Genomic DNA, 13,614 nt, shown 5'->3' on the forward strand with positions numbered 1-13,614 from the left:
CAGTGTAAATTTGCTGTCCCCTCAAAATAACTCAACATACAGCGATTAATGTCTAAACCGCTGAGTACATCCCTAAGTGAAAATGTCCAAATTGGGCCCAAAGTGTCAATATTTTGTGTGGCTACCATTATTTTCTAGACATGTGCACACTGAAATATTTCGTTTTGGAATTTACTTTTCGTCCGAAAAATACATTTATTTAGTTTCTCCCGAAATTCGTTTTTATGTATTTCGTTTCGTTAAAAAATGGATTCGTCCAAAAATCCAAAATAATTAAGGTTGAATCTGTCATTGAAGGCTTATGGTGTTTCTGTCAAATGTTCTAAGAAGATTCGACGGAGCAGCTAAACTTTTCAAGGCCGCTATCGTACATTTCCTGTTGAATGTTCTGCCTACAAGCTATAGTAGAATTCTAATGTTGTATGACACTAGTAATAATTGTATTTATTAAATATATTATTACTAGTCAACCAACATTAGAAATCTTCTATAGCCTATGGGCGAAGTATTTGACCATAAATGTCCACTCGCGGCGACTGCTTCGTCGAATCTTCATGTCGAATCTTTTCTCTCTATGTCAAATAATCTTGGACTAACAGAGTTAGGTTAGGCACATTCTACCTTTTTTACTATTGTCTCTATAATGTTGAATCTTTTCTCTCTATGTGGAATCTTTTCTCTCTATGTCAAATAATCTTGGACTAATAGAGTTAGGTTAGGCACATTCTACCTTTTTTACTATTGTCTCTACAATGTTGAATCTTTTCTCTCTCTGTCGAATCTTTTCTCTCTCTGTCGAATCTTTTCTCTTTATGTCAAATCTTTTCTCTCTATGTCGAATAATCTTGGACTAATAGAGTTAGGTTAGGCACATTCGACCACAGGTTCGATGGACACAGATCGCTATTGTCAGCGTCATGTCGAATCTCCTATCTATATCGAACTGTTGTCGCAACGAAAATGAAAATAAAGCATTTGTTTATGTGGGATCTTTCGGTTTTTCGTTATTGTTTATTAAAACGATAGCGGAAATACCCGAAATTCGGACGAAAATGCATTCGGACGAAAATTAATGCACATGTCTATTATTTTCCAGCACTGCCTTAACCCTCTTGGGCATGGAGTTCACCAGAGCTTCACAGGTTGCCACTGGAGTCCTCTTCCATTCCTCCATGAGGACATCACAGAGCTGGTGGATGTTAGAGACCTTGCGCTCCTCCACCTTCCGTTTGAGGATGCCCCACAGATGTTCAATAGGGTTTAGATCTGGAGACATGCTTGGCCAGTCCATCACCTTTACCCTCAGCTTCTTTAGCAGGGCAGTGGCCATCTTGGAGGTGTGTTTGGGGTCGTTATGTTGGAATACTGCCCCGCGGCCCAGTCTCCGAAGAGAGGGGATCATGCTCTGCTTCAGTATGTCACAGTACATGTTGGCATTCATGGTTCCCTCAATGAACTGTAGCTCCCCAGTGTGGACAGCACTCATGCAGCCCCAGACCATGACACTCCCACCACCATTCTTGACTGTAGGCAAGACACACTTGTCTTTGAACTCCTAACCTGGTTGCCACCACACAAACTTGACACCATCTGAACCAAATAAGTTTATCTTGGTCTCATCAGACGACAGGACATGGTTCCAGTAATCCATGTCCTTAGTCTGCTTGTCTTCAGAAAACTGTTTGTGGGCTTTCTTGTGCATCATCTTTAGAAGAGGCTTCCTTCTGGGAAGACAGCCATTCAGACCAATTTGATGCAGTGTATGGTCTGAGCACTGACAGGCTGACCCCCCACTCATTCAACCTCTGCAGCAATGCTGGAAGCATTCATACATCTGATTCCCAAAGACAACCTCTGAATATGACGCTGAGCACGAGCACTCAACTTCTTTGGTCGACCATGGTGAGGCCTGTTCTGAGTGGAATTTGTCCTGTTAAACCGCTGTATGGTCTTGGCTACCGTTCTGCAGCTCAGTTTCAGGGTCTTGACAATCTTCTTATACCCTAGGTCATCTTAATGTAGAGCAACAATTCTTTCAGAGATCCTCAGAGAGTTCTTTGCCATGAGGTGCCATGTTGAACTTTCAGCGATCATTATGAGAGAGTGAGAGCGATAACACCAAATTTAACACACCTGCTTCCCATTTACACCTGAGACCTTGTAAAACTAACGACTCACATGACACCGGGGAGGAAAAATGGCTAATTGGGCCCAATTTGGACATTTTCACTTAAAGGTGTACTCACTTTTGTTGCCAGAGGTTTAGACATTAATGGCTGTGTGTTGAGTTATTTTGGGAGGACAGCAAATTTACACTGTTATACAAACTGTACACTCACTACTTTACATTTTAGCAAAGTGTCATTTCTTCAGAGCTGTCACATGAAAGGATATAATAAAATATTTACAAAAATGTGAGGGGTGTACTCACTTTTGTGAGATACTGTATGTGCAATTTGCAAAACCCAGCACTGCCTTTCTCTAAGGCTGGATTCACACTGCAGACGGATGCAGCTGGCAACAGGGGTCCGGTGCATCCCTGTTCTCCGTTTCAGGGATGAATCATGCCCGAATTTTTACCTGAATTCGGACCTGAAACTGAGCCAAAGACGCACAGGACCCCTGTGCAATGCGCTCCGCAGCTGCTCCGGAGATGTGTGAACCGGCTCCATTGAGAGACTTTTGCTCAGAGGGATTCAACGTACGGCTTGGAAACCATTGTCCACGTGGAACACCAGGTTACAATAAGGGCTTTGTCTGTCAGTGCATTTTGGTCCCCTACATGAGGGGTAGCTTTGGCTAAGCCCCTTTATATTTCTTGGTTTTGTGTTTAAATTTACAACGTACAACAGCCGTATTGTGGGTGAGGCAGTCGGAAACTCTCTGAGATTGCGTCTTTTAAGATAACATGGAATATACACATGTATATCATTTGAACTAAATACAATTGATACCCTATTAATCCCTGATGAAGGAGATGACAACAAGCTCTGAAACGCGTCGGGTGAAGGATATAGTTTTGTATTGTCATGTAGTTTTATCATGATGTTATTCCAGTTGTTTAGGTCATGTGTATTCCATGTTTTGAGTTTTTAATTATTTTCTAATAAATACTTTTTTAAATTATTTAACTGCAATACTATTTCAAATGCCTTCAAAGTCCCACCCCTAGGGGATTTTTTCGCTTCCTATGTTTACAGGGATGTGGCATGCTAGGGAGTTACAATCACCAATACCTCTCCTCCATTGAGAGCCAGTCACAATCTCCTGTCATGCGAATTGGATGCGGAAGATAAACTGGAGAGAAAGGGTTGAGTTCCTCCTCAGCTTCATTAGGCTGTGCATGTGTTCTGAATAGCAAATCAAATTGTAACCTTCTCACATAATGTGAAAATAAAAAAATTGGAAAGTGCAAAATTACTAAAAGCACTGTAAAACATTCAGCTCGCTATAGGTATTGTGGAGAAAGTCACCTTCAAAGTTCAAAACAGAAACAATGAAATCACACACTGATTTCAAAAATTTGTTGCCAGCCTTCTGATGTAAACACACAGCATATGTCTCCTAGCTGTTAAAAACCACCTCTAGAGTCTTTTGCTGTGATCTTTGAGAATTAATTACTTTACACTACAAGCAGCTAGAGGGGTCAGTGAGGGTATGTTTTTAATGCTAATTTACTGCTTGTTAAGAATATGCTAAAACTTTAATGACCACACCCTGGATGCTGTTGCACTTTAAGCCTAGGTTCACATTGCTGCAGGTTAGAAATCGTGCAAATTCAGCTTAACTCGCACGATTTCAACCCGGTAATGCAGTCCGTCTTCGTGGGTGATTTGACAGACATCTGTACAGGTTCCTGCACAGATGTCTATTGAATTCGCACCTGAAGTCAGAAAAAGTAGTGCAGGAACTACTTTTGGGAATCGGTGCAGCGCCGCAAAGTCAGCGTCACATCGATTCGAACAGTGCTATTGCCGGAAATAGCTGCCGATTTGGCATGCAATGACATGTCAAATCGTATGCCAAATCGGACCAATGTGAACCTAGGCTCAAGGACATTTACATCTCTCTCTGTGGACTCAGCTACAACATAAACAGCTGCAGACAGTGACACAGGTTGGTTCTTAAGGCACTGACTGTGACACCTCTGTCCTATCTTTAGGGCCCTTTGCCACTGATACGTTTTTTCTGTTTTTTTCTTTCAAGAATAACGCAAGTGTAGCAGGCATGTTGAAATGCAATTTCTCCTTTTGGCCACAAGATGGAGACAGAGAGACGCTGACTTGTCTTTCCAGAAAACTCAGAGACACAAAGCACACTGGGAAAAAGGGGAGTTTCAGGAAGTGCTGAGGAGACTGAAGAGAGGGAAGTACTGAGATAAAAGAAAGAGAGAGTGCTGACAGGAGACAGAGGAGAGGAGATTGCTTAAAAGAGAGGGAGATAACAAGCTCAAAAAGTCCTTTGCTGGGACACAGTGACACTTAACAGTGAGGAGAGGAGGAGTGTGTGAGGGGAAGGAACTGAGGTGCCAGAGTGAGGAGAGAGACACACGCTGACACCAGGGACTGTGTGCCTCAACAGAGGAGGAGGGATATCCTGAAGCCCGGGAAAAAGAGTCTGTGAGGAGAATAAGGAGAGCGCTCTGAGGAGCGAGAGAGGGGGAGATTGAGAGAGAGAGAGAGAGAGAGAGAGAGAGAGAGAGAGTGGTGAGGTGACAGGTGTGAGGAAAACCGCTGAGACTGAGGAGACTCAGAGAGAGAGACTCTGGCAGCATCAGAGGGGGAAAAAGCCAAGCTTTTCCAGAGACTGCCAGGAGAGTGTTGCCTGAAGACGGAGGAGTGAGGACACCTGAGGGGAGCCAGGAGCAGAGACGGCCACGTGGTCCACTACTTTTTGGTCCAGGGACCCTACTCAGCAGCCCAGCACCACTCAGCTCAGCAGAGACGACCCACACCTTTCAGGGATCGAGATACCCATCCGAGTATTGGGTCGGCCGCTGCCTGTTCACCTTACGAGTTTCACTACCAGTCATCTCAATCGTCCTTAAGAAAGGGATCCAGTGCCTTGCAACATCGCTAGGTGGCATCAGGAGCCTGAACCAGCACCTGGGACTATTGTGTCATCGCACAGAGGACTGGTGAGCGGGTGTAAACCCAACATCCTTCTTGACACCATACTGACACTGCATGCAGACACCAATTTCCCTTTTTAGTGTCACAGTATTCTTGTTTGGAGCTGCCATCTCTAGTAGTTTGCCCTTTTAAATCTCTACCTAACGGAACATTCTAGAGGATTACTGCTCCATGCAAGCTTGTTTAAACCTACTCTTAAAACAAGGGCCCACCGTTTGCTAGCAGAAGACACTAGTATTCTTCACCTCAGGAACTGCAACATTACAGAACTGTGCTTGTGTAACCCTTTTCTTTTCGCTGTGTGTTTGCTTCTCAAAGGTGTCTACGGCCCAGAAGGAGCTGAGAAGTTGACAAGTCTTCTCTCCTTCCTCTCAGCGCCTGTGTTAAGGGCATATAGTTTACTGCCTTTTCTATACTTACAGTTGCTAAGCATCTTTGGTGGGGTTCTGAAAACTGCACCAAAAACCCAGCTTCCCATTGAAATGAATAAAAATTGCGGTAAAATCGTGGTAAAAACGCTGCGCGATTTTGCGTTTTTGAGTCACATGTCCATTTTTCACAGGTGCAGGCAACCCAAAAATGCACCAGAAACACACAGCAAATGCATCTGTGTTTTTTTTAGATGTAGGTGCATCCTCCAAATGAGTCACCAGGCCCTCTTGAGAGACCAGCCTTCATCCTGGCTCTCTTCAGCAAGGGTCCTCCCCTGGATGTTCTCAATTTTGCTTGGCTTCTTCCACGCTGGGCAAGTCAGCCTAAGGACCACCTCAGGATTAGTAGGCCCCAGACAGGTTTCTGGGCCTTCTAGCAGAGCTCACTTCAGCAGCACGTCCTCAGGCCAGGAGGGCCTGAGGCAAAAGAGCGAGCACATGGCTCAAACCAAATATATATCCTCTCCCAGAATGCACCAGCAGCCAAGAACCTCCCACTGGGCTGGCTGGAAGAAGACTAAATATTCATAACTCAATCCTAGTTGTACTATCTAGCTATACTGGCCTGTGGTACTAGTGACAACTACTAGCAACAATGAGAAATGCACAACCTGATTGAGATTAGGGAAAGACCAGATAAACTGTACAATCAATCTGAGCTGCCTACAGCCCAGCCAAAAACTAAATTTACATGATAGCCCCAGTTTAGGACCAGGGCTACATTCAGATATAACAGAATCCTATACAACACTTCTAACTGTAGAAATATGCAGAAAGCTGACTATCTTTAAAACAAACTGTTGATGCAAAAGAGAATTTTTAAGCCTTTTGGTAGATGCATGCACGTTAGGTATACCACACGTATGTGTGCAAGAACAAAGTCAAAAACTGTTACCAAGAGCTCTTGACAACAGTCTCCAAGAGATGTAACAAGCAGGAGGGGCAGCCCTCTAAACTCCACCTTATTATAGAAATGTCACTTTTTGGTGGACTGTCCCTTTAACACCATGATGAATGGGTCCCCCCTGTTGCCAGAATAAAGGTTGAATCCTAAATGACATGCTGGCTACTTCACTGCTTGTTCTCATATGGTTGAACATCTAAGATAAGGATCAAGAACAGTGGAAACATTATGCAAATGTTCTACTCTCAAGACGCCCCATTATCAGCAACAGTTGAAGGAAACCGTATGAAATAATTTGTAACAGCCGAACAGATGGCTGTTTAATAAAATGGATAAATATTGCTGGCTGCGACTTCTGAAAACACATTCCAACATCCATAAGTATTTGCGAATAACTTTTTATAGGGTGGGGAAGGAATGCTTTTACTGGTTATCTAACTCTTTTATTTCCCCCTTTTAAAATTTTTTTTTTTTTAAAGAATAACTTGCATATTTTTTCCAAGTTTTACATTTTGTACAAGCATATTTAAAGCAGCTATACATCAATAGTTTTTAGAAAGTAATTACAAGCAGTGCTGGGACAAGGTCATCCAGCACCCAGGGCAAAGATGCCAAACTGCGCCCTCCCCCGTTCATGATGTTGATCCTTCGCCCAGCTGTCAGTAGCTTGTCAAAATCACTGCCGCTATCTCTACTCCTGTCAGCCAGAAGGAAGGAGCCCTCATCCCTATAGTAAACCATTGCGCCCAGGGCAGCCATCCCTCTCGCCCACCCCTTGTCCCAGCCCTGATTATAAGCATATACAAAAGCATTGCAAGTACTCCTAGAGGCTCCCCAACATGCTGGAAGAAAATATTTTTCAATCAGCCTGCTGATTTACAGTGCTAAGGTGGAGTATTAACTTTTACCAGGTTGCTGTCTCTGATCTCAGTGGGAAATACCTACTCACTCCAATCTATTGGTCCTTGTGGCACCAGAAAAAAAAGATACTAGGATCCTCATTATCAGAAAACGCAGAGACCATAATGAGGTGCCAACTTTCTCTCTCCACTTTCTGACATTGTTATTGCCAGGACAGGAAATTAGTAGAAAATTGCCAAGTGGGGACACAGATACCAAGGAAAAACGTGGCAGAGGTTCTCACCTCTTCCAAAAGTGATATAAGATAAGAGAAAATATAGAGTAACAATTGCATTCCTTGTTTCTTATGATATTACAAAAACATTGAAATTTTCTCCTGCTTGAAATATGAGAGCGATAATCCTTTAATGCTTCCTTTATTAAATACTTTAGATAATCTCAAATTATTATTATTATATTATAGTATATTATCATTGTAAAAATGTTTAGAATTTTTCTCTCTTGAACAGTATAGGAAATTGTCTCTCTGAGTTATTAATCTTTTGACTAAAGTATGAGACAAATTTTATCTTTAGTCATATTAAGGAATAATACTGTATCCTAATATATTATATTCCTGTATCGCTTTTGAACTTGTTCACTGATTTATTACATTTCAATAAACAAATTTGGCAAGGAAAATATAGAGTAACGCTTAAGTATTAGGTTAGGTGAAATACTATTGGTTAAAGTGGTTCTAAAGGCAGAAGTTCTTTTACCTTACTGCATTCTCTGCAGCCCCTCTCCCCTTATACCTACCTGAGCCTGATCCTGATGCAGCAATCTCTCTCCCTCCTCGTTGGCTCAGACAGCCATTGGCTCCCACTGTTGTCAATTACAGTGAGTGGGGAGTGTAGCTGAGCGGCGCTCTTGGTGTCTATGAACACGCAGAGCCAGCTCAGGAGTGAGCATGCACGAGTGCCCGCCATAGCAAGCAGCTTGCTATGGGAGCACTTGGTGGGGGAGAAGCCAGGAGCGCTGGCGGGGGACCTGAGAAGAGGAGGTTTGGAGCTGCTCTGTGCAAAACCATTGCATAGAGCAGGTAAGTATAACATGTTTTTTATTTTTTTTTTAAATCTTAACGTTTACAATCACTTTAAGTTTCAGGGTTAAGTAAAAGCCTATCACACACGTGTAAAATTTTGTCTAAAATTTTTTGTTTAGGAATGTTCGTTCAGTTTTGTAATAATTTGTGTAGGTCAAATCCATGTTTGTTTTCAACCAGAAAACAGTTTCTAACAGTTAATATGATTTTTGTAAAGCCTTTGAAATTTTGAAGTACTGTTGAACAACATTTTTCAAGTCATCAAATGTACTGAGAATTTCTGTACTAATGTTCAATCAAACTTACGCTAGAAAATCTACTCGTGTATGGCCAACTTAGGTTTAAGTCTTAAGGAAAGGCCACCATTTTTCTGGTTCATCTGTCTGAAATAACAGTGATTTATTCACCACCAGAAAATACAGAATGAAAATCACATTCACTGCTTTATAAATGAAACACTAAAGGGTTGGTTTACTAAAGGAAAATAGACTGTGCACTTTTGCAAGTGCAGTTGCTCCAGAGCTTAGTAAATGAGGGGGAGCTCTGCTGACTTTCATAATCCAATCAAGTGCAAGCAAAAATGCTGTTTTTTTTTTTCCCTTGATGGTGATTCGCTATTCTTTGTAATATGAAGCATTACCTCATTTACTAAGCTTTGGAGCAACTGCACTTGCAGAGTGTAACTGCACTTTTCAAAGTGCACAATCTATTTGCCTTTAGTAAATCACCAGTGTTATAAAGCAGAGCTCAACGAAAAAGTGAAAGCTCCGTTTGTTTGCTCCCCCCTCCGGTGCCACATTTGGTACCTTTCAGGGGAGGGGGAGCGGGTACCTGTTTTTGACAGGTTCCCTTCCTTATTTCCGGGTGACCTTGCCGGGGCGAGGTCCCCCGAAGTTTGGCCCCCCTCCTTCTTCCTCCACCGCCGGGCTATTCACAAAGAGCAGCACTCTTCGCGCATGCGCAGCAGAGAACCAGCTGTGAAGCAGCAAGGCTTCACTGCCAGTTTCCCTTAAAAGGAATGGCGGTGGCAGCACCCGAGAGCCGATTAAAAAAAATAGTCTGGGGTGCTGACATTGCGGCATCCCTGGACAGGTAAGTGTTCTAATATTTAAAGTCAGCAGCTACCGTTTTTGTAGCTGCTGACTTTAAATTTTTTGGTGGGGGGGGGGCTGGAGCTCCGCTTTAAGGTTCATTTTAGGGGTTAGTTTAAGATTTAGCATTTTGGCAAGGGTAGGGTGATAGTGATCGGATCAGCCTAAAGCTGGCCATACACAGATTATTATTTTTTTTTTCATTTGGCCTGCAGACTCAGTGAATAATAACTAATAGATACCTCTATACAGCATAGATGCCCGAATCTCCCACTACAGATATTGCGTACCCGATCATTGGCTACATCTGATTGGATGCAGGTGCTGTTCGGCCGACAATTTTTCATCCAGCTTTTTCAAATTTACAGTCGATGATATCAGGCGTGAGGATGGTGACGGGACCACCAAGTAACAAATGACATCCAGTTCATCAGAAGCCAGCTTTATGGTTAGGTTAAAGTTAAAGGCAAAGGTCATGGGAAGAAACAATGAATTAGTAAAGAAACAATCCAAAGTATCCTAGTATTAGTTTTATGGAAGTAGTTTTAAATACATTATGGGGTTGATTTACTAAATCTGGAGAGTGTAAAATCTGGTGCAGTGGTGCATGGTAGCCAATCAGCTTCTAACTTCAGCTTGCTCAGTTAAGCTTTGACAATAAAATCTGGAAGCTGATTGGTTTCTGTGCAGAGCTGCACCAGACTTTGCACTCTCCACTTTTAGTAAATTAACCCCTATGCATGTTATTTCAACTAAGGTGATTGTTTCTTTGGTTCCATATAAGTTATGTCTAAAGGCAACAAAAGCAAGTTGTCCTTTGACCACCCCTTACGTGGTACTGCAGTACTTTGTTGATTCAGCTGTCTTTCAGCAGAGACATTGAGGAAAACAAAGCTGAATTGATCTGTATATACAGTTATCGTTGTAAGCTTTTTACCTGGTTGCAGAGATAACATAGCTTAGGTACTGTGTATTTCCAGAATGAGCATCTATTCAGTGTTGTTATTATTTTTTTCCCCTCAGGTAAAATTCTAAATGAAGTATCAGAGTCATGTATTGACCCCAAAGACTGTCCAGTATGTGTGGTCGGTGGTCACCACATCCCACATGGAAAAATAATTTTCCTGAACCAAGATGACCCCAAAAGCTGTCAACAATGGTAAGGTTTGAGGCTTCTGTATGGGGCCCAGCCTTTATTTTTAATAGAAGAATGACTGAGGAAATAAGTCTTCTACACTCCTTATTCGCTCATGTTTTCAAAAGGCAGATTTAAAGTGGAATTCAACTATTGGAATGTAGGCTTTTTTAATCTGCTTTGGGGAAATTTCCTCCCACTTCCTGGGAACTAGGGATGAGCATGACATTCGAGTCAAACGTAGGTTCGACTCGAACATTGGGTGTTAGCCAAATAGCGAACAATTTGGGGTGTTCGCAGCAAATTCGAAACCTGCGGAACACCCTTTAAAAGTCTATGGGAGAAATCAAAAGTGCTAATTTTTAAGGCTTATATGCATGGTATTGTCATAAAAAGTGTTTGGGGACCTGGGTCCTGCCCCAGGGGACATGTATCAATGCAAAAAAAAGTCTTAAAAATGGCCGTTTTTTCAGGAGCAGTGGTGGTCCCCCCAAAAATCCATACCAGACCCTTATCCGAGCACGCAACCTGGCAGGCCACAAGAAAAGAGGGGGGACGAGAGAGCGCCCCCCCTCCTGAACCGTACCAGGCCACATGCCCTCAACATGGGGAGGATGCTTTGGGGTAGCCCCCCAAAGCACCGTGTCCCCATGTTGATGGGGACAAGGGCCTCATCCCCACAACCCTTGCCCGGTGGTTGTTGGGGTCTGCGGGCGGGGGGCTTATCGGAATCTGGAAGCCCCCTTTAACAAGGGGACCCCAAGATCCTGGCCCCCCGTGTGAAATGGTAACGTGGTACAAATGTACCCCTACCATGTCACAAAAAAAGTGTGAAAATGGTAAAAATGACATGACACTGCTTGGGGACAAGTCCTTTATTAAAAGATAAAAAAATAAAAATGTCCCACAAAGTCCATTCGTCTTCTTCTCTCACTCCACTGGACCGAAAAAAAACCCCGCACGCCGCCACCAATCCGCCTCCATGGGAGGCACCCGCCATGTGGCCCCGCCCCCTCTGACGCTACGGGGAAGCCATAGGAATGTCCCCGTGCCTCAGAGGGGGCGGGGTCACCCAGCGACGTCACCGTGTGGCCCCGCCCTCAGTTATAAAAGAACTGTCACCTGAGATGACGGTCATTATGGCGGGTGCCTCCCATGGAGATGAAACGGTGGCGGCATGTGGGTTTCTTTTTTTTTCCGTCCGGCGGAGCGAGAGAAGAAGATGAATGGACTTTGTGGGACATTTTAATTTTTTTTATATTTTATTGAAGGACTTGTCCCCAAGCCGTGTCGTGTCATTTTTACCATTTTCACACTTTTTTGTGAAATGGTAGGGTCTGGTATGAATTTTTGGGGGGACCCCACGCCATTTTTTAAAAAAAATTTGGTGCGGGTTCCCCTTAAAATCCATACCAGAATGGATTTTGAGGGGGACACCACAACATTTTTTAAAAATTTTGCCGCGGGGTTCCCCTTCAGGTCTGGTATGGATTTTTGGGGTGACCCCCACACCATTTTTTTAAAAATTTTGGCGCAGGGTTCCCCTTAAAATCCATACCAGACCTGAAGGGTCTGGTATGGATTTTGAGGGGGACCCCCGCACCATTTTTTTTTTAATTTTGGCGCGGGGTTCCCCTTAATATTCATACCAGACACAAAGGGCCTGGTAATGGACTGTGGGGGAATCCCATGCTGTTTTTTTCAATGACTTTTGTGTTTTGACGGGACCGACAATTTATTATTAGCTGCGAGTACTTTTAAATGACTTTTTTTCCTTTAGAAATGTAATTTTGTGCAGGGACTGTTGTAAACGCCACTGTAAACATGCGCCATTTTACAGGCATACTATAGACACCCCCCAGGTACGAAATTTAAAGGAATATTTCACTTTTATTGTTTCACTTTAAGCATTATTAAAATCACTGCTCCCGAAAAAACGGCCATTTTTAAAACTTCTTTTTGCATTGATACATGTCCCCTGGGGCAGGACCCAGGTCCCCAAACACTTTTTATGACAATAACTTGCATATAAGCCTTAAAAAAATAGCACTTTTGATTATTCGTGTTCGTGTCCCATAGACTTTAATGGTGTTCGCGTGTTCGAACACATTTTTTGCCTGTTCGCATGTTCTGCTGCGAACCAAACCGGGGGGGGGTGTTCAGCTCATCCCTACTGGGAACCAACTGTCACCAACTGGTCAGAAATTTTACCAAGGGAGCACAACCACCAAAAAAGCATATATTTTTAATAGAGTTGGAAAGGATCAACCTCTATCAGATTTAATTTCTATCCGTGATACCACTTAGGAATTTTTTTTCCTCACTTTCTTTCCTGATGATAAGTCTTGCAAGCAGGAAGTTAGATAAAATCACCCCAATATGAGAAGCTGGTAGCAAAAAACAAAAATAAATTAGCAGAAATTATGTGACATTTGTTTGAAAAAGAAGGAAAAACACTACGCTACATATTTATATTTTTATTTGTATTTGTATTTTTGCTTTCCTTTACTTGGGTTCATTTGATCAATATATGTGTACAAAAATGAATAAAAACCAAGCGCTGATGTGGACAGATATGTGTGATATAAATAAATTGTGCTTAAAAATATATATATACCAATATAGTTAGTGCTATGAAAAAATCAGGAAATTAAAGCTGCTATCAATATAGGGTGATCAGATAACCAAACAAATAGTACTAAGTATAAAATTGATGCGCTTTAAATAAATAGTGCACAATATGCTGCTGCGACTAAGCTTAAATCCAGGAATAAAAAATGCATACATGTGAATAAAATAAATTAATAATTATGGTGCTAATACATGTGTTAAAATTGCCAAAATAAATCTTCAAATTGGTGATGTGACGGTGAGTATAAATAAAATAATAATGACACTCTGAGTACAATGTCCAGGCAGAGATAAATAGTGGGAGAAAGTAAAAAAAAAAAAAAAAAAAAAAAAAAAATTTTAAAC

The 13,614-nt window shown here is 42.3% G+C and overlaps 1 protein-coding gene across 1 annotated transcript in view; it reads left to right on the plus strand.

The window, feature by feature from the left end:
* VWF (von Willebrand factor) overlaps window positions 1-13,614 on the plus strand; it is a 363,569-nt gene that overhangs the window by 161,258 nt on the left and 188,697 nt on the right. Inside the window, exon 27 of the mRNA XM_073621285.1 lies at window positions 10,527-10,662. Within this exon, the coding sequence (XP_073477386.1) occupies window positions 10,527-10,662 (136 nt within the window). The remainder of the gene's footprint in view (window positions 1-10,526; window positions 10,663-13,614) is intronic.

The sequence above is a fragment of the Aquarana catesbeiana genome, linkage group LG03, assembly GCF_042186555.1.
Source record: "Aquarana catesbeiana isolate 2022-GZ linkage group LG03, ASM4218655v1, whole genome shotgun sequence".
Lineage (NCBI taxonomy): Eukaryota > Metazoa > Chordata > Amphibia > Anura > Ranidae > Aquarana > Aquarana catesbeiana.